Source organism: Paramisgurnus dabryanus, chromosome 21, assembly GCF_030506205.2.
Source record: "Paramisgurnus dabryanus chromosome 21, PD_genome_1.1, whole genome shotgun sequence".
Lineage (NCBI taxonomy): Eukaryota > Metazoa > Chordata > Actinopteri > Cypriniformes > Cobitidae > Paramisgurnus > Paramisgurnus dabryanus.
The window spans coordinates 15,629,113-15,651,229 of NC_133357.1; the positions used below are offsets into that span (position 1 = coordinate 15,629,113).

Consider the following 22,117-nt stretch of genomic DNA (forward strand, 5'->3'; position numbering starts at 1 on the left):
CCACTGATTTCGACTACAAGTAATAGGTGCATGCAGTCTTGAGCTTCAGATCCTCAAACATTGATCTACAAAAAACTAACCAATAATTGGAAAAAGACTAAAATATACCAATAACATAAGATTAAAAACAACAAAAAACAAAAATGTTTGTGAAATGCAGAAAATCTTTAAATTGTGAAACTGTTTTAAAACAGTAATAATTATATATTGTTATATACTGTAATTATACAATAAAAAGAATTCATATCAAATACAAGTTTAAAATGTAAATACAGATTTTGTGTTATTTATTCATACTCTCATGATGCAAATACTTGCAAAAGAGTGCAAACAGCAACAAGTATTAAGCAAATAATTTATCATAGTTGGTGTAAACACAGAAGCTGAATATGGATTTCATTTTTTCCTAACCCTCCGCTAACTATTGTGTGATGTTACGAGCACAAGGTCTTAACATCGGTCCTGACTTTTAGCGCAAACCCACAGTGTGCAGCGTTGTGCAGCATGTTTACTAATAGCACTGAAGCGGTACACTGACATAATATTAGTGTGCGTCAATTTAAACCCGCAATTTCTCCTGCTTGTGTTTTAAAGACTCGCCTATACACACGCATGCTTTTATTTCGTCATGTTTCGATTTTCGAATGAACTGTGAATGGTAGGGATGCTCCGATCAATCTCTTTCACGTCTTAAAGCTACAGTAACCCAATTCATCTCTCATTAAAATCACTTTCTGCTCTTCACTGAAGAACTGTTGTACTTCATACGAAGGCGTGTATATTTAATTCATTAAACAGAAGACTGCGAAGTGTTTTATTTTTATTACTTTAAAAAGGCTTAAGCTTTGTTTATACTCGCTCTTTGGTCCGCAACGCAAGCCTCCGCGGATCGCTTGCGCGTCTCACCAAACGGACGAGGCGTTTATAGTTGACGCGCTCGCTGTTGCAATATTTTTTGAACCACCAGGGGGCGACGCGAGCAATAAAGTCAAAAACAAACATAAAGAAGAGGGTAGAAGTCGTCCGCTGGAACAACCCTGGTGCTTTTAACATGCATTTACATTGATATATAAATATGAGAACATGAATAAAACAACAATCTTTTAAATATGTCTTTATTAAACATTATCATTTCATTAACGGTTTTTACTAAATAAACAGTACAGATATCTTAAGGTTTGTATTTTATTCCTCGTCTAGTGGTTCATTCAATACAAATATAAGCCAAACATTCTGAATCATGTAAAATAATTTGTGTTTTAAACTGCAAAGTTTCCATACTTTACTTACAGAGTGTCAGATAAATATATACATTGTTTTGCTTGGATTGATCAAAGAGATACGTCACAGGCTTGCCTGCTCGGACAGAATCGCCTCGAGTTTGGTCATTTTCGGATGCGGAGCCGCGCGGAAAGTTAAAAAAAATGCCGTGCACACCGCCACGTGAAATGGGGTCTCACGCACCCAACCCGCATGACCGCCCACTCCGCGTTGACGTCATTTTTGCCGCGCGCACCAACGCGCCCATGCGGACGCGGCGAGTATAAACATAGCTTTATGTCTGTTAAAAGGCATATTAAATTTCTCTTTGTAGAAGAAATATCTGTTGTGCTTATATGATGCAAGTAATATAACAAAAGCAACATCTGTGATATTACTTTATCTAGAAAAAATGTTAACAATTACAGTCATCAAAAAGCTTGCATATCAGCTTGAAGAAATTGTATTGGCCGATCACAAAGACAATAAATCTGTACTCGGTATCGGCTGCAAAAATCCTGACTGGAGCATCCCTAGTGAATAACTTTATGCACAGAAATACTTCAACTAGTCTTTATCGTTACTGCCATGGCCGGACAAATTATTATTGCAGGGAGAATTTATACCACAAACGATTTATGATATTGTTCAAACCCTCCCCATCACTGGAATCTGATCTGAACACACAAATGCCGATTTGCAGCTATTGATTTTACAAAGGCAATTGGTATGAGAAACAAGCTTACACATACACGTCCTTTAGTTTAATGCATTAAAATAAGAAAGACATAAGCAAGCCCTTCCATACAGTTTCTAACATGTATGTAGTAGGTTTGCACTATTCTCTTAAATGCAACATTGCATAAGCACAATTTAATGTGTTACTTGACATTTTATATATCTGGGGTCTAAAACCTCCTTTAAAGTGATACTCCAGCCAAATATCAAAATTATCCCATGATGTACTCGCCCTCAAGCAATCCGAGATCGATGTCCACCATCTTTCAGGCGAACACGTGTGGAGTTATTTTAGTAAATGTAATTGCTTTTCAAGCTAATAATGGGAGAAAACAGGGATCAGGAAATAACAACTGACTTTGAAGACCAAATAAATGCATTCATCCTATCCTTCACAGAAGTAATCAACATGGGTGCAAGGAGTTAATAAAGATATTCTGGGGGTAAGCAATGCAATTTTTTAAAAAACTTTATAAACTACAATAACTAGCTTTGGGTAATTATGCCATCTGGGACTCACGTGAGAGTTTTAGCGTAGTGAGCTTTCCTTGTCATGTGTACTTTGCTCAATGACTTTGCTAGTTATTATAGTTATAAGTTTAAAATATAGATATTTTTCTAACAATATCGCACCAATTACCCGCAGAAGACCTTTATTAACACCTTGGAGCCGTGTGGATTACCTTTGAGAAAGATGAATGCCCTTTGTTGGGGTTTAAAGTCCCAAATGTTGTTCCCTGATCCCTGTTTTCTACTATTATGAAGCTTGGAAGAGCAAGACATTTACTAAAATAACTTAATGTAATTGTCTGAAAGATGATGGACATGTGTATCTTAGATTGCTCGAGGGTGAGCAAATCATGCAGGGATTTTTATCCCTTTAAGTCTTGGGATTTAATAATTATCTGCTGCTTAGGAAATCTTGACAACAAAAGCTTAAAACCATCAGCCTTCACATCATGAACACTTTTTCCTCGCTCTTCTCAAAATGATTCAACTTTATTCTGGTCAAAGCAGTCCATTAACTACTAAGAGACATACAAACCAGTATTATATGCCTGTTAAACCTTATTATAACCACAACAATATAGTCACAACAAGACAAGACCACACCAAAAATTCAGCTGACATTCAGAACAACACCTAGATCAGTGCATTAGCTTTTCGCAGCTGCTTTAGGCTGGTGTCAAGTTACATACAACAGTACATAAATGATAACACAAACAAGTTACTATATATTTGCCTTGTATTATAAACAGATATGCAAGAAAAACTAATTTCATGCCCTCCCAGCTGTATTGGTACTTTAAATATTCATAACAAGCAGTAAGCTTTATTGATTTTAAGCACAAGTGGAGGTGGAAAATAAAACTCAACATGTAGACTTCCCTTGTTAAAAAACCCAGATCAATATAACTTAGATTTTATCCATGATCAAACTGCCTACAAGTCTTTTTGGACAATTTAAAGTAAATAAAACAGCAACTGCAAGCCTGATACGGTTATCATAACACTTCTATTTGTACGATATTTGCAACACACCAAGATCTTAAAACAGTATATGCCTAAGGAGGATAAGGGATTATTGAAGTCAGTAACAGCTCACCTGGTTTCTGGGTTATATCCTAAGATGTAGAAGAAAGAGTCGCTTCGAGCTTTGAACTCCCTGGCAGCGAATATGTCAGAGAAGTGTGAAATGTTACATTTCCCCCTGCAAAGCAAAATCGAGCAAACAAACCAGTCTCATTTCAAGGTGCAAACACATTTCCACATTTACTCAAAGCATCTGGTACATGATATAAATTTCTAAGTATTTGATTCTTAAATTTAGAATAAACGGCTTGCACATGCATTGCCACGGTTGTGCGCCAGGCCCTAAAATAACTCCTCGTTGCATGATTTAAAGGCACAGTATGTAGGATTTGACCACTAGAGGTCAGATTTGTTTAAAACAATAATGACGTTATGAAGGAGAGTGTAACAATGGCCGATGTTATCTTCACCATCCAGAGACGTATGAATTAGCTGCAAGGCACATGTGTTGACATTGTTTCTACAAGCGGAAACCGAGGATAGCGGGGATATTACTTTAGGCAACGATGACTAGGGACGAGCCATTATTTAAAAACTGTTTGGATTTACAAGTCTTTTAAGAACTTTTGGGATAATGTTGGCACACAACTGCATGAAATATATCACATTGTGCAAGTTTTGGGTTTTTATTACACAAATTTTACATATTATGGCTTTAATGTCCCTTCCCTCCATCCCATTTGACATACATATTATGACAGTCACCACAGGTGCCATGTCACAACAAAAAACAAGGCAAATCTTGACATTCTTTAACAAATCCCCCTTTTCAGCACTTTACATTTCAACATCAGGGCCCATCAAAATAAAAGGCATCAGTGTTTGTACAATCCAAGGTGGTTCAATAGCATCTTCGTAAGATGAAAAGTACATGAGGTTTGGAGCAGGCATTACGACACGCCTGAGGAATTCACAGAGTTTATCTAAAGCCCTGTAATAAGTCAAATCAAAGGGCTTTCTGTGCAGCAGAAGTTGCAGCTAATTTGCCCTGAAATCAGCGGTTCAGAGCTGTGGCTTAGTGTGCTGCCTCCAGATGGTTTCAGTTAAGAGGGAGGGAAGAAAAGGGGGAAAAATACATCACATGGGTAAAGACAGACTGAGTGGATCTGGTTTCTTGACAATAAGCATGCCTGTCCTCTTTTTCCTAAGCCTTATTGCAAAAAGCGTAATTGGTTTTTTTTTAATGCAGAATGGCTGTAAAATGCTAGCCTGTGCTGACACGACCATGTCTGCTGTAAACAGAGGATCAAAATGTCAGTTAACGGTCTTAACGGTTATATCCTTTCAATATAATGCATACAGGGGCTCTATTATTTACTGTTACACACTGCGGGTAAACTCATAAATTCCTGATCACAGCTAGATTTAATTTTTTGTGCGTGTTACCTGAGGGCAGCAGCATGATAGGTGTCCACATAGTCTGAGATGAAGAGCTCTCTGCTCTTAACCACGGGATCTGTAATAACCAGCTCTCGACCAGAATCTGGAGAGAGAGAGAGCGAGAGAGACAGAAAGCAGATACAGTGCGTGAGAGGCATCCAGACACTCTTTAATAAAAATGTGCACACACAATAACTGCAGGCGAGACACAAAAGAAACCAGATTGATGCAGGGACTCCTACATGGCTATGAAATATAGCATGATATGGCATCAAAAGTATTATGGCTTTTGAAAAAAAAACATAAGTAATGCAAATCTACAAAATGTGACAGTGTCTGTAAAATCCAGGCTAATCCAGTCTGTAGTCCTCTGATATGGAGCATTAAAGTTTGATTTCACTCACTGATTTTACTTTAATCTCAATCATTGGCATGATCTTACACAAGCATTATTCAGGGTTCTCACACCTTAGTTAACTTCAAATTCAAGGACTTTTCAAGGACTTTCCAGGTTCAATACCCTCAAATTCAAGGACTAAATGTGGGGACACATTTCAAGTGAGAGCTTTTAAGATACATTGTTACAGTTCCCTTTCGAGGGAACTCGCGCTGCGTCACTGCGGTGACACTTTAGGGACGCCTCCAGGGGTAAGTGCGTCTGAATGTGTATATCAAATTCAACCAATGGTGAGGCTTAACGACAAAGACAGGGTGACGTGGGAGCCAGGAAGTATATCCCTATCTGAAATATTGCAAAAGACGGCGTTACAGGGATGCAGGAAGTATGGCAACGGAGACACAGCGTCTCATTCCCTTCTCAGGAAATAGCAGTTACATAAGTAACCCAAGACTTTATGTGTCAAACACAACAATGCAAAAAATCATTTTGGTACGAATCAACATTTGCATATAGAAGATATAAGCATTTAAAGCGAACAGTTTAGCACGTGTGCTTAAAAAGTCTAGAATTTACTGAAATTATCCTACACTACACAGGGAATAATATCGTTTTCCAGAAAACTTCTTGCATAAAATAGATTCAAGCACTTTCAATGACCTGTATCCATTTATGTATATTTTCAAAAACTTCCCAGGGGCTTGATTTTTTTCACCCAGATTCACAAACAAGGATTTTAAGGACCCGTGGGAACCCTGATTATTAAAGATATTAAGGTTATATTTTCACAAAACGTTCTAGTAAGTCACAAGAAAGACTTTTTTTTACAGGCAGGGTCACATATTTCTATTTTATTGTATACAATACAGCAGTACAATAGCATATAGTGTGGTATTGAAACTAGCATTGACAACAGCATAATCTCACAGGTATTGTAATTTCAACAGCCCTAGTTACATATTTAGGAATAAATATCTTTGACAAAATCATACATTTTTCAGAAAGGGCTCGCCTAAAAATCATTTTCAACTTGGATTTGAAAAGATGAACATCAATCTCTGACTAAACCAGGGACTTCTTCAGGTCACTGATGCAGCAGGTGATCCAGCTGGCCGGCAAGAGAGACTGCCTTTTTAATGCTTTATTAGAGTGCATTGTGAATCAAAGTGCCAAAGCCTCGGCCAAGCAGAGCCCCCGGTCTGTTATTACTGCCTGATGTGTGTATCAAGCTCAGATTTGCTGCTGATAGTCGAGAGAATGAGAGCTCCGGGGGCACATTACGATGAAAGTTATTTGCACTTCACGGCCCCGCTGTCGCTCTTGAGGGAGCGTTGCCAGGGAAACAAGAGCAGGAGGGTGGCATTTTCCCTGAATCCTCATTTATGTGAGATGCCGTTTTCTATGAAACTTTACAAACCAATAACCAGAGGTGGTTACACAAATGATAGGGGTGGGAGGGACTCTTAAAAAGAAGATCTTGATGGATTTTCTGTCAAACACACACACATATATACACACTTACCGTTTTCATTGTTGCGGTCTTGCACCAGGTGCTGGTAGACAGAGTCAGGTACCTCAGACTGGCGGTAGTACCATTTTACATTCATCAACAGATGGTCCCGTTTACTCTAGAAGAATAAAAAATAAAAACACATTTAATAATAAACTCACATCATTTGTTTGTTAACAGTGTCACAAATTGGCCCCTGACAAACACAGGCTTTATGGGGTTGATAGCTCCAGCCGTACTATGCCAAAAGCCCAGGGTGGATCAAAGTCAATTAAAAAGGGATTGCAAGCGTTTAATTATTTAATGAAGTACACAGCACGATGACCATGTGTGGCTAGTAGGTGAGGAAACATTGAGAGTGAAAATTTAGATCAAAGCACAAAAAAAAGATGATAAATACATCTTTTTTAAATACACCCACACCGGCCACACATCTGTGACAAATAAAGCCAGCTTTGTTTCAAGCCAAACATATCAAATGCAAATCCCTCCTCTTACAGCTGCACTTTGAACTCTGCCACCCGCTGTCCGTCCGGAGAACTGCATGAAGTGCCAGTCTGGCTGCAGTACCCCAAAATGCCCAGCAAGTGACAGCACCGAGTTGCATCCAGACCTCCCGAAGGCACTTCAGAGAGAGACTGGTGGTGAGAATGAAGAAAAGGGCAAAATACTGTTTTTATTCCCTGACATGAAATATTTATTATCCGCTTACACAAACTCAACTGACCATTCAAATGGTTTTAAAGGACCTTACAGTTCAGCAGAAGCAAGCAACAAGACCCCTGAAGCTGCGGCCAGAAATCACATCTTTAGTATGACTACAGATTTCCTACAAAGGCTGAGTATCACGGTGCCAGCTTATTGAAATAAAGCAGGGCGGATTAGAAAGCCAAGAGTCCTACTATTAGATTCATTTCATGCAGAGCTCCGGGGCTTGTCGAGGAGGGGTTGCTTGAGGACTGGCAGTGAGCTCATCGTTAAAAAATTTCAAGACTTCTGCTACCTTTACTGAGGTCAGCGGAAACCACAGAGAGAGTGTGAGCGTACATGGAGAGCTGTGAGTTTTCCTAAGACTATCCAAGATGGAAAACAAAAGCATCTTTTCTCTGTCTAGCCACAGTAGTAAGTCGAAGAGAAGAATGTTTTGCCGAAAAGACCAGGAATTATTCTAAACTAAACGTGTGCCTCTGTTTCTATTTGCATGGATTTAAATGAGATTAAAAAGCATCTCACCATCGCCCTGATTCTAACTGGGCCACTTCTGTGTCTCATCAGAAGTGTTGTCACTGCCTGATACACTGCAGATGGGGAGACAACCTGTGTTCCTCTGGGGTGTTTCAGTCAAGCTGAGCATGGAGGCTGATGGAGACCAGAACATGAAGGAGTGGCCATCACCCCCCAACATATACACAGTTTAATTGTGATCTAAAGGGCATGGATGAATTTAAAAAGAGGCTAACATGTGGCAACAATGCATTCACACATTAGCACAGAGTTTGAGAACCGACCGCACTATTTTAGATATTTGTGATGTCCGGAGCAGCTCCTTATTTGCTTAAAAACGCATAAAATGCAATGACTACGTGGCTGAATCCGGCGACCTTTCCCTTTTACTGCTCTCGAGCTGGAAATGACTGTTTCATTATCAGACCCTAATTATGTTTGCATGTTACACTGAGCAGATCACCACGCAGAATCAAATTATCAAGATAAGCACTCTGAGGCAGAGAGAGGCAGCCGAATGGAGGCAGAGGCGAGGAGCCCATTACAATTACAATGTTGAATTGATTAGTGACATTCCACGCAGCATTCCCTCCCTCCCCGAGTCTCTCCTCATCCGGTTGATCCCAGCACGGCTCAAACACACCTCTCCAAACACTGCACCAATGTGCCAATATACACATCTATATCTATCCACACACACAATGCATACGTGTATATGTGAAGTATAAATAGCTGTTTTTTGCACAGCTACCTGATTTGCATAATTCACAGAGGTAGCATGAACAATTAAGTAGTTCAATGATCCTAATATTAAATCATCTGTCGCGACGCCCTATCACAACACAGGCAGTATCGCGATACTTGGCTCTAGTCTCTCACACGTACTCGGCTAGAGGACCCGAGTGCAGCCTAAAGAGGGCAGAAGAGAGGCGAAACAGGGTGAAATGATGAACACAGTGGGCATCACTAATTACAGCACAGCCCGTGTGTGAGTCCATTGAGAATGAAGCTGGACTTTACGAGTCCGGTTGGGACCGGAGAGCCGGAGGGTGAATCGGGGAGGGTGGAGTCTTTTCCAGGGGTGTTACACAGTCTCCACTAACGCTCCAACAGCTGGGGTTCCTACAGGGAGCTAGCAGGCTAATAATAACCTCATGTGTGGCACACATCACAGAATAAAGAGTGTGAGGACTATTCATTAGTGATGTGAGAATTAAAGAGGTGCGCAGAGGTAGACTCTTGAGCCATGCTTGGACGAAGAGCCGAGGTGGTAATGAGAGGACAATTACGTGAACTGAATCCGTGCGCACACGGCGTTTGAATTAGTCATGGTTTATTACATGTACCAACCTGACAGAAGCTGCTACTACCATCTCTGAGAAATCAAGCTTGATGCTATTGGTTGACATCTTCTTTTATAATTATTGATAAACATGGTGTCTGCCGCAACAGCCTTATCTGTTAACATGGGCAGTTTTATATTAAAGAGATTGTAAAGACACAGCAAGGGTCCTAAAACTCTGTTCTCAACTTCTCATATAACCGACCCATTGCTAAGCAAAGCCAGACCCTCCAGCTGTCCATGCATCGCATGTTAATAGAAAAATGTGTTTATTTTCTAACCATTATGTTGTGCTTTTCTGTCAAGCAGCTCCAGAGCATTCTTTTGTCTCCTGTGAAAAGCAATGCAGAGACTATCACCACACCGAAGCACGAGCATTGAAAAAAAGCAGGATTTCCTCTTTTTTTAAGAGAAGATGCGGGAAGTGGTTTCTTAAAATTGGCGATGAGGGCCTTGGTTGCAAAAAAAGGGCATTTGAATGCATTGGTGCGATCGTAGCAAACTGGATGAAATGCCAAACTGAAATGTTATTAGAAAAACTACATTTCTAACACTGGTGATCTCTATTTCTGTATATGTTTTTGTGTTTTGAGACCTCGGGAGACGGATCTACAAGCTAATCTTCTCTTTAAACGTGATATGATTAGTGAGAAAGCAGGCAGGCAGGCAGGATGGGCTCACTCTTCCCGTACATGATAGATGTACCAGAGTTTCTGCTCAATGCTTGCTAGCTTTCTCTTTAACTGCCTCTCAGACACAGACCAGACACAGCTCTCTCCATATACACACACAAGCACTTCCATCTGGACCTCGGCTCACAGCTGTACGTGCGTGAGTGACACAGAGAGGAAAAACACAGCCCTATAAGCCCTTAAACAGCTCTGTGAACAAAACCATTTTGTGTAAAGAAAAACATGTAGCCTTTCCAGTGTGGGTGTTCTTTTTAAAAAGGGGAAAAACATGTCTTTATGAACATAACACATAAACAGCAGAAGCACGACAGAGAGGAACATCTAAAGGACATGGTGTCGGACTGCACTCTAAACACTTAATAAGTAAACATGTACTAGGTAGACATCTCTTACTGTGTTTCACTTTTTTTTTAAACACTACCAACTTTAAGAAACTTGCATTCTGGCTCCACCCCTTAGGAAAATAAAACATGCTCATGTAACCAGTGTTGGGGAAAGTTACTTTTAAAAGTAATACATTACAATATTAAGTTACCCACCAAAAATTAACTAATTGCATTACTTAGTTACTTTTCATGGAAAGTAATGCTTATGTTACTTTTAACTCTTTCGCCGCCATTGATGAGATATCTCGTCAATCAAGAGAAAACGCTTCTCTGCCAATGACGAGATTTTCTGTCTTTCCGCAATACCGCTATTATCCACCAGGTGGCCTTCCACAACTTTTTAAACCCGGAAGTATTGCCCTATGGCAAGCGACTGCATGTCCGTGTCTGTTTTAAAGATCGCTCTGAATGGGATCTCTATGAAAAGTCCGTCACAAAAATGGAATTATCTCTGCTTTTTGCTCAAAATGTGGTGTTTTTGCAGAAACCTACCCATATTCAAGAGCTGATAACAAAAGAACCACTGAAGGTAGGATGATTATATTAATATTATTACGTAATGGGCGTTACTTGTAATGCGTTACCCCCAACACTGCAAGTAACCACACAACTTTATATTTGTGGTACACTTATGGAATAAAGCAAGCTTTTTATGACCATATAAACTTTGTTGTGCACCCAACTTTTCTTTAAACTAACTTTTCTTCAAGAATGTGTCTAGTGTGCATCTCAAGTCATCCGGTTCACAGTTCAATCCTCCCTTCAGCGCGAGCTGTTTTTTTTTTAAAGGAGAGCAATTGTGCTGCCCTGCCACTGTCAGACTGAAACTAATAATGGTAAACAAGTGCTGATGACATGTTTCTCCCCTGCAAAAGCCCGTGTACAGATTACTCCTCCGCCTGTCTACAAGAACAAATGGAGGGAGGGAGGGTGGGAGAAGCGGGCGGGAGTCACAGCTGTGATGCCAGCACAGTCAGAACCTTTATGCTGCTAAACACCGGGTGCCTCTCTCTCTCCCTCTGCTGTTTAGATATTAAATCTCGACTCACTCTGAACAAAGTCTGCCCATCTGTCAGCCGCTCTCTATATTGGGTTTGATGAGCATTAGGCAGTTCAAAGGGAGAGATTTTTAGTGTAACAAAAACTGCACCCCCGCTCTGTGGGACAAATCCAAACAAGCAGGCTCAGTTTCAAAACATAGGGCGCTGCCTACCTAGGCGGCATTTGTAAGTATGCTAAGTATACTTTGCTAAAAGGCAACTTTAGGCAGCCTTTTGAGATACATTGTTTTAGCCAAATCTTAAAGTGACCCAAAATCAAATACTGTACTCTTAACGTTTATTCAACATTAAAGTATATTTGTGTGTACTATTTATTTTTATCCATGTCTGACTGTTTTATTGTTTGCAAAACATCATTAAAATCGTGAACAAATCTGAACTATTTAAAGAGATGATATCAAAGTTACAAATGATTGATTATGCGTGTTAGTATGCCCTATTCACTTTGAATGTTAATACATATTGGTAGCGCAGACGTCATCATTCCTGTTTTTTCAACGGTGACTCACGCCATGCTGGGTGTACAAATAGTGCCAATTGAGATCTCCCTGCTACCTCTGCATCCACTAGACCGCCGCTCGGATCTCACTCGAAAACAAAGCACTTAAAACACTCGACTCTCGGCTGTTCACATAATCTCCGTGTCTATTTCCTCACCCTGGTTCTTGATCTCGCAGGCTATTTCCTGTGCTGGACGTCGGGGATATCACATCAGGTGTGTTTGATATGAAGAGGCAGTGGCTGTGATGTGTATCACAGCGTGTGTTGGGTAGCTACCCACGGCAGGTGTGACTGGCTTATTTTCCCTCCCCCATTTACCCCTTTCAGAACCGTTTCTTCTCCTTATTGACTAAAGTGCTGTGGGCTGGACATGATAGAAGGGGGTGGATCCTAAGACATGATTGACAGCAGTCTCCAAGCACCAATGGATGCAAGTGTCGCAAGGTGCAATGTGGGTTTTTTAGTGGCTTCTAGTGGCAAAATTGTGAATAGCAACCAACCTCAATTTCGAAACGCTAAGAGAAGCTACGGTAGCTGGCACAGGACAAATATGTTGTCGTTTGATACAATGTAGGTATGAAACATGTTCTTTAGTAGGGCTGCACAATATTGAAAAAAATATGCGGTATGTGATTCTACTGTTGGATGGTGGGGTAACGATATTTCTTGCGATATATAATTTCCTTACTGTGGATTCACACCAGCCGCGGAAGAGGCGGCAAAAACGCGCTATTCGTGCGTAGTTGGACGCTTGAACATTTGAGTTCACTCGCTTCATTCTCGCGTGAAAGCCGCGGGTGAAATTCTAGTCATTCGAGAAATTCACGCGGAAATCCGCGTCATGGGAGGGGCTTCTGCGACTCCGCGGAGACTACACCACTCCGCTCGCTTCCTGTAATCACGTCACTACTACAGCAAGCTCCTGATTGGTTAACGCGGCGCGGAATTCGAACTCGCGCGTTTCCCACGGCAACGCTCTAGGTTCACCTTTGCGCCTGTGGTCTTGCCAATAGTATAATGTAACGCTTACACCATCCGCGGTAGAGGCGGCAAAAACGTGCTATGCCGGATGCCTAATCACGTCTTTGCATTTACTTAACATGTAAGTAACCTGCACTTGCCGCCTCTACCGTGGCTGGTGTAAACGCAGCATAACAGTATAAGAAATTCACTTAAATTTTTAAGTTTAAACAACTTGAATTAATAAGTAATTTCAACTTCTTGAATGGTGAGGAGTTGGTATAAATTGAAAAAACAATTGAATTTACTTAAGTTATTACAACTTTTATACTTTTTGACTTAGAAGTTGCTATCCATTAAAAAATAAACGACACACACAAAAATGTTTTTTAATTATCGCAACTCTCCGCGATATTTATATCACATGTACTGTTATCACGGTAATGATCATTTCTGAATTCTCGTGCAGCCGTACTCTTTAAAACAGTTTGTCCACTTAGGGCTACTGTAAAAAAACATGAAACCAACTACCATGTAAGGAGACCCACTGTGCATGTAGATAAAAATGGCTCATTCTAAGGTAATAAAAACAATACAGTTTATTATGTAATGTCTTTATACACCCCTAATAATATAGCTATGTATATTATATTGCATTTCTGTCAAGAATAAAAGTTACACATTGCACATTTAAAATAAAAGTTACACATTGCATCTTTATCTCTAAAACATGTAAGAGGGAAGATAAGATAATTGTTTATGAAAAGCTAAAATGTGCTATTTTTCCCCTTGCCCTTGTTGTTTCAGAGTAATGGAGACAATGGTAGGAAATGAATGATTATACAACCATCAAGAGTACTTTCTTTCGAAGCAAGATGATATTTACTGCGCTACTGCTGAATCCAAAGCACCGTAGAAAAATAAATTGTTTTACCGGAGTCTGAATTGAATTTGATGAGATAAACACCAGATACCGTGAAATAACACAAAGGCAACAGACAAACATCACGGTTTTCTTACAATCATTTAGCGGCTAATTTAAAGCGTCTCTGCTTTATCTGTACTATGACTGTTGCTGAATCCATTGCTGACTTTACATTTGACCCGATCCTTCGTCTTGGGTAACATCTTATCTAAAACCTGACCGTGCCAGCCCTAAATGGCTGCTGACACTGTAGATTTATAGACCGAAGCACTGCGACTCGGAGAGGAAAATGCTTGTGAGCTCTGGGGACGCCAGGTCTGTGTTCATGACCTCAGCGGTCATTGGCGTAGTATAGAGTTACCCCATAATTCTACAGCTACCCTGACACAACCTTGTCACACGGCCGGTTAGATAATGTACTACACGAGAGCAAGGCTGGTGAAACAGCCTCCCAGAAATGTGAAACATCTCCAAACATTTGAGCACAAAGGCAAAACACATGAGCCCGTGAGCTTATCCAGTCCTGGATCTGTAGAGGGTGCGACGGCGGATCAGTCGCATAAGCACCAGGCTCGGTTTAGCCTTGAGTCCCTGCTCACGTCTCTACTTCCTGAATGAAAGTAGAGAGGGAGAGAGAGAGAGAGACAATGTGCTGCCTTGTTAGTGTGGCCTAATGACTGGACCGTTTCACTCGCCAGGGAGGGGAGCAGCCATGCATTCATAGATAAACACAGACAGGATCATGGTGGGGTGAAAAGGGCTGATCCACAGGCATTGGTCGCACAGTGGCGACTGGCATTAATATAGACTTAATGGAGAAAGAGTAGATTTGTTCCAAAACATAGTGAGCTGCATCCTTGCCAACTGTTTTCTGACATGCTTGGCATTGGCATCTCTGTACATCATACAAACACTGCTATTTGAGTCACATATTAAATCAGTTTTAATACAGGCAACAATGTAATACTTTAAAAAGCATAAGTAAACATCGCAATATATTTCATTCATCCCTTAGATTTAATTTTATATAATGCATTATTGGACTACCTTTCCCACTAAATGCTGCCTTCCTTCAAAATGGCCTTTGTGTCTGGAGCACACCTATGATGCCTTTAAAATCTGGATTTGTATGGAAGTAGATTTTTTTAAAGCAGTGTGTTTACAAGATTGATCTATAAATGAAACAAGCTGTAAGGCCCTTTACAGAAAGAAGGGTGGGGGTGTGCTTAAATGTAAACCAGGCTTGGTTGGCTGGTTTATCCCAGCATTGAGACTACCAGCATGGGTTGCCGAGCAGTGCCGGGTGTGATGGAGCAGAGTAATGGGAGTCAGGAAATGAGAAGTCTTGGTTAAGCCACGGCTAATCGATCAGTGTGGTTGGGGTATAGTGAGCCAAGCTGATGCAGGGAAAGCGGGTTGTGATGGCAGATACTGCACAAACCCTTTCTTTCCTCCCTGCTGTAGTCTAACACAATGGTCTTTGTTCTTGTTTTTTTCTACTCAAGCTGTTATTGCATTGGAGACTCACTTCAGTCCTGATTATTTGATTGGGCTGATTACCGTGCTCAACTTTCATTGGCTAGTATACTTGCATCTCAGCAGTTTTGGATTAAGAATAGAAAACGTTTTCTGTTTAAGTAGGTTTAAAAGAGACAGAGAGAAGTGATTTAACAGGTCTGAAGTGGGTCAGTTAGAAAATATCAGCTGATGGGAATATTTATGAACACTAGAGCTGCAAATCCTAGTGAGCTGGCTATGTAGACAGCTTTGTGAGGAATTACAGGCAAACTCAGGTAAATAGTAACATCACACTGCTTTCGAAGTTTATTTTGTCCAAACATTAAGGCATCATCACATGTATCATTTACTTGGAAGGTAATCCCACAATGCACAATACTATTTTTTAAACAAAAACAACGCATGACGCAACGAAGCCCAGCATGACGCAACGAAGCCCAGCATGACGCAACGAAGCCCAGCATGACGCAACGAAGCCCAGCTTGACGCAACGAAGCCCAGCTTGACGCAACGAAGCCCAGCTTGACGCAACGAAGCCCAGCTTGACGCAACGAAGCCCAGCTTGACGCAGCAAGGCAAAATCGCTTTCATAATCGAAGACGATTATGAACGCGATTTTTCCTAGCTTTCGGTGAAATACTGCTCTGTGTAGTAAATGTTGCTTCATCTGAAAACAGGTGATAGCGGTTTACTACTAATCACCGAGCCGGCTTTACTGATGAGACACGCATGAGAATCTGAGAAGTTTATTCGCCAGCTCTAGCATGACGTAGCGCAGCCAAGCATGACGTAACGTAGCAAAGCATAAAGAAACGAAGCCTAGCCTAACATAGCGCAGCAAAGCATTGTGTAATGTAAATGTAATAACTTAACAAATAACTTAAAAGATAAAAACATAAAATTCATAAAATCTCTTAACAAGACTTTATATACACAACATATCAGTTACTAAAACTTATACATTCTGTTAGGATGTTGTCATCGAGGCAGTTATCCGTGTAGGCCCCAGATAAAAGGCAGCTCACTAGGTTTTGAAAAAGAGCGTCTATACTATTCAAGACAGAGGCGAAGATAAACAAAGGCACAGAGAAAGAGACAGACATGCGGTCTCTTACAATGCCACTCAGCAGGAAGTGGTCTTCACCAAATACACTTTAGTGGATAAGAACATTAAGGCAAACCAAGAGCTGTTCCAGCTTGACTTCTGATTCATCACACACTGGGAATCTCACCGATTCCTCTTTTAAACATCCAACTCTGCAATTTTTTAGTTTGTAATATCTCACACTTAAAGGAGCCCTGGAATTTGACCAAGCAGCCAAAATGAAAGACCTGCACACTGATCCAGATCACGCATGGGCAAACATTCAACAATCTAGAAGAAACGAGACAAATTTCCTAAGGGACCAATAAAGTAACCTTGAATCTTGAAACTACAGCATGAGGTTCTTAAGATTAATCAGAGAGCTCGAGTGTGTGGACAGACGGTGAACTAACCGGCCTGTGACATCACGCCAGCTGGAGCCCCACCCTCCGCCATGGGTACCGTAACCGCAACGGAGCCAATTACTAATGACGAGCGTTCGTATAAACACGACGCAGACTTGATGATACATCTGAAGTCACAATCGAATGCCATGCCACCTCACGCAGACAGACAGGGACACACGTACTCTCCTTCCACATACGTTTAGATTTTAATGAGCGTGTGTACGCAGCTGAAACCGCCCCCTACATGGCGGAGGGGGAGAAATAAAGAGGAGCGCCACAGGGAGCTGCTTGTCTGTGCTCCAGACTGTCAATCTGCCAGAGAAGCCCTGCACTACAGGCATGAGGAGAGATCATCTGCCTCCTCCAATCCCTCTCCATTCCCTTTAATTACACACGCGCGGCACATATGCACGCACCAATCGAAATTAACAACGACGGAGAGGAAACGAAGCAGATCTCCTCGCCGACGTGCATCGCTTTTAGAGAGACGGCCCAGACGGGGAGTTGCTGGCCTCAGCTCTGTGTCAAGGAGAAGAGGAGATAAGCATCTCCCTGCGGCAGAGAGGACAGGAAAGATGAGGAGAAAAGGAGGAGGAGACTGGCAGCTGGAGTTCAAGGGTCATGGCTGACTCTCTGGCTACGCTTTCAGTCACAGCATGCCACCTAGCTGTATTTCAATCCATACACGCATACACCGGCAGCCACCAACTCACTTCTTTGTTATGGAGTGCCTACACAGTCCTGCTAGATAAGAGCTGAGGTCAATCTAATTAGATGTAATGGGTTGCTGCAAGCACACACAGTTACATGCAGGCTTAAAGCCACATTGACAATTTATCGTGCTTAATTCTGCAGGAAAATGCAAGCATATGGTCGGGGGGGGAGGGCTGTAGAGACATCAGCCATTTGACATTTTCATCAAGTACCGTAGTACATTCGGAGTAAACTGATCTCTCAATTGGCAGAACGTGGTACTGGCCTCGACCGCTAAGCTAATGTCGAATCGAGCTGGCATGCAACCGCACCAGGCTCGCCACATCGCACTAGATTAGAATGAAAACAAGAAACGAAACGTCTGTGCACGTTAGCGTCTGCCGAGATGAAGGACGAAGCAAAGTGGGGGTGACAGCTCAATGTGGTCGTCTGCCTATGTGCGTGTGCGAGCGAGAGAGAGAGAAGGGGTGTGGTTATTGATAGCTCATGGCTGCTCGGCATCATTTGTGCAGCAGTCGGTAAATTATACCTCCGCCTCAGCAATAGGCCCACCCACCTGCATTGTGACAACCAATCAGCTTCCAGCTGACTGACTGACAACCCTGCTCAGCCAGTGTTGGGATGACAAAGAGCATTTGCGAGCTGATAATCCACTATCATAGCTGTCTGTGTATGATGACCGAAAAGCACTGTTTGTTTGCAAGCATGTTGAGATTTACAACCATTTGAACTGCCCCTCCCTGCAATTGTTTTTCTTTCTTGCCATATTTCCCGCCCTTTCTTTCTCTCGTCTGTGCAGAGCTGTTGTGCACGGAGGACATTTTCCAGCCCACTGTGATGATATTGATTGCACAGCCTCCCCTGATTGCAGCCCTGAAGTATTGACCAGCCGGCTCTCCGAGAAGCAAACAAACACACACTCACAACACACACGAGGGTGTGTTTGTGTGTGTGTGCGTGAGCGTGAGCGATTACACGCTGTCAAGCCCCACATCGAAATGCTTCACATGGAGGGTGTAAATGCCCAGAGCTCCTGCTCTTTTGCACATTGGGTATATGTTGGACATTGCAGTTTTTTCCTTAACCTCATTTTAGTTTTCGAAATAACTTCACACTTCATATACAAACTCTTTTTTGGCCCGAGTAAAGTGGCACCGAGAAATGTTTTGATCACTGTCATCTAATCCAGCTAGCAGTCTCTCAACAATGGCTCTGATCTAACAGCTCGTACTCCGCCCTAATGCACCGCCACAGCCATTACCCACAATTTCACAACAGGGCTCTGCTAATCTCTAATTACACCTGCATCTCTGTGCAATTTTCACAAAAGAGTTATCTCACACAGAAAACCGATGGTTGACGTGCTTTAGTACAATAATTAACAAACATTAAAAACAAGGGGTTATAATGTGACTGTCTGGAAAATTTAGCTTAAAGGGATAGTTCACCCAAAAATGAAAATTCTGTCATCATTTACTTAGCCTAATGTTGTTACAAACCTACATACATTTTTTTGTTCTGATGAACACAAAGGAAGATATTTTGAGAAATGTTTGTAACCTAACCGTTCGTGGACCCTATTCACTTCTACTGTAGGAAAAAAAGAATAGGCCTACTATGGAAATAAATGCAGGGCTCCAGACTAACTTTTTTCACTACGAGCACAGTGGCCCCCAACTGAAAATTTTAGGGGCGCAACCAGAAAATTTAGGGGCACATACCGTAAATCAACATGCTAACCAAATATTCACATTTCTACTAAGACACTGTATTACTAATAAATACTTTGATGATAGATGCAGAAAGTACAATGTGCTGTTTTAAATTCAGTGTCACATCACAAAAAAAGGTCAAATTTACTGGTCGCACATGTGCGACTGGATGTAAAATTCAGTGGCACACTCTCAAATTTTGGTGGCAAAATGCCACCATTTTGTGGCAGTCTGGAGCACTGAAATGGGGTCCACAAACAGTTTGGTTACAAACATTTCTCAAAATATCTTCCTTTCTGTTCATCAAAAAAAAAAAAAAATTACACAGGTTAGGGATGTTAACCGATGACCGTTTGACCGATGGTTGACCGTATCAACGTTAAACGGTCAAAGTTGTCGGTTGTCGGTTAAAAAAAGGGATCTGTATATTAGGCTATTATAGACAGTGGACTAAACCAGTGGTTCCCAAACTTTTTCAGCATGCGGCCCCCCTTGTGTACGGTGCATTCCTTCGCGGCCCCCCAAAGAAAATTTGTGACAAAAAACTGTTCTAAAACTCAACATTTTAATAAAAAACCATTAAATTATACAAAAAGTAGTGCTTTTGGTTAGTAGCCTTATTTTTTTTAGGTTTAATTACACAGAATTCATGATAAATTAATGTATTTCATAAAATGTCATAAAACTGGGGCCCCCCTGGCACCATCTCGCGGCCCCCCTCGGGGCCCCGGCCCCCAGTTTGAAAACCACTGGACTAAACGCTACTACAGTTAGTCATCTCTTTCTTTCCAAGATCTTTTTGTGTGAAGTGAACAAATCCCTCACACTCAGTTTTTCATAACTGGTCTTAGAGCTGGGCGGTATGACGGTATACTCCGTTACCGCGGAATAAAATGTCAGACGTTACAGATTTTTCTATTCCGTCTATTCCGCGGAATGCAAATAAGTGGGCGTGGCTAACTCTGCCCTCCAGCATGTTAGACTGAGTGTGACGGAGAAACATGTAAAATAGTTCACTTATAAAAAATGAACGAGTTATTTGTGTAATTTTTATAATAAGTGCCAGTGAATCCACCGCGGGTCACGCAGCGAGAGTCTTGTCTTGCTCGCTCTCGCTCTCTCTCGCGCTTTCTCTCTCCTCATGCAGCAGCCGGCCGGTCTCTCGCGTGCAGAGATCTCTAGGCACGCGCAAGGAGCTGTGATGCCAAATAAAGAGTTCTTCTCGCACATAATGCTAATAGTTGTAAAGTTTTCTGAACTTTAAGCAAGCTAAGACAAAACTCGCGTTTATATCAGTGACACGTGCGATGATGGAGCGATGTAGTTTGACGCGCCAATTGCTTATACAAACATATTTGATCGGAAAGACGAGAAAGAGATGCAAATGTAATAGAAAGTAAAGGGCGTCAAGACCTTAAAACAAACTTTATGATCATCACATCATAGCACCTGTCACATTTATAATATCTAGAACTTCTTCTCTCATATACAGGTATTTATCCTGTCTGTAGGTTTTTGCATATATTTATACCTGTTCATTTTACATATTGCATATGTTTAATGTAATGTATGCATAAATACAAAATACAATGAAGCCATACTATAGCTTCAATAGTCTATAAAATTAATAACTCAATTAAAAACAAGATTGATTCTGTCTAATCAAGATTTATCTGTTGTTATCTTCTGGGCATTTTCTCTTTAACATTATTAACTTTAAATTCCTCATATTTTAAAACTGTGGTGAGCATTTAGTTTAAAGCTATAGTGAGTGATGTATTTCTGTACATTTTTATCATCAAAAACAATATAAACTGAAAAACATGTATACCGTGAAATATTCCGTTCCGTGAAATAAAATGACTCATTCCGTGAAATAGATTTTTGGTCATTCCGCCCACCCCTAACTGGTCTGTTTGTACTTTATAAAACCAATAAAAAACATTTGACGCGAGGGTCACTGCGTTTGGTTTCGCATGCTCACAAGGTTTGCGAAAAGTAAATGCTACAGGCTATTTTTTGATAAATTCCTTTATTCGAATAGTAAATAAAATACAGCAATAAAATAATTACAGTGCATTGAAAATGCGCTGTACTGTTCTTACTGGGCTTTTTATTATTATTATTATTATTATTATGTTGGCTTGAAAAAGCCAACATATTGTTATTGCTATTAAACTTATATCTTATTATTATGTTGGCTTTGAAAAAGCCAATATATTGTTATTGCTATTAAACTTATTATTATTATGTTGGCTTTGAAAAAGCCAATATATTGTTATTGCTATTAAACTTATTATTATTATTATTATTCTTTTTCTCCCCCCAAAATTATAAACACTAACTCGTCCTAGGGCTTTCAAGCTACATGCACCAAATTTTCCACAGACCTTCAGACTGGTCTGACTTAGTGTGCTATATCTTTTCTAACTGATGGGACCTTCCGAATTCCTAAACGGGGGTCTCGAACACCCCAAAATTTCCATTGACTTAACATTGAGACAAACTTTGACGGGTCATAGCTGTGAGTGAGAAACTTGTAGAAACTTGTGGCTTACCACATTTAAGGTGGCTGACAGGCTCTGTAAGAACATACATCACAATGGGGTGTAAGCTATACCCCTGGGGTGTAAGAGGCCCCCAAAATTTCCCATTGACTTATAATGGGGCAGGAAACATGCCCATATAAGGGAATAAAAGCGTCCCAGATGGA

General features: G+C 40.9%; 1 protein-coding gene across 2 annotated transcripts in view; it reads right to left on the minus strand.

Moving 5' to 3' along the window:
- rerea (arginine-glutamic acid dipeptide (RE) repeats a) overlaps positions 1-22,117 on the minus strand; it is a 137,991-nt gene that overhangs the window by 44,604 nt on the left and 71,270 nt on the right. For both annotated transcript variants that reach the window (XM_065285859.2, XM_065285858.2), the window contains exons 4-6: positions 6,891-6,996; positions 4,978-5,074; positions 3,605-3,709 (exon numbers count right to left, since the gene is read on the minus strand). In XM_065285859.2, coding sequence (XP_065141931.1) covers positions 3,605-3,709; positions 4,978-5,074; positions 6,891-6,996 — 308 coding nt within the window. The remainder of the gene's footprint in view (positions 1-3,604; positions 3,710-4,977; positions 5,075-6,890; positions 6,997-22,117) is intronic.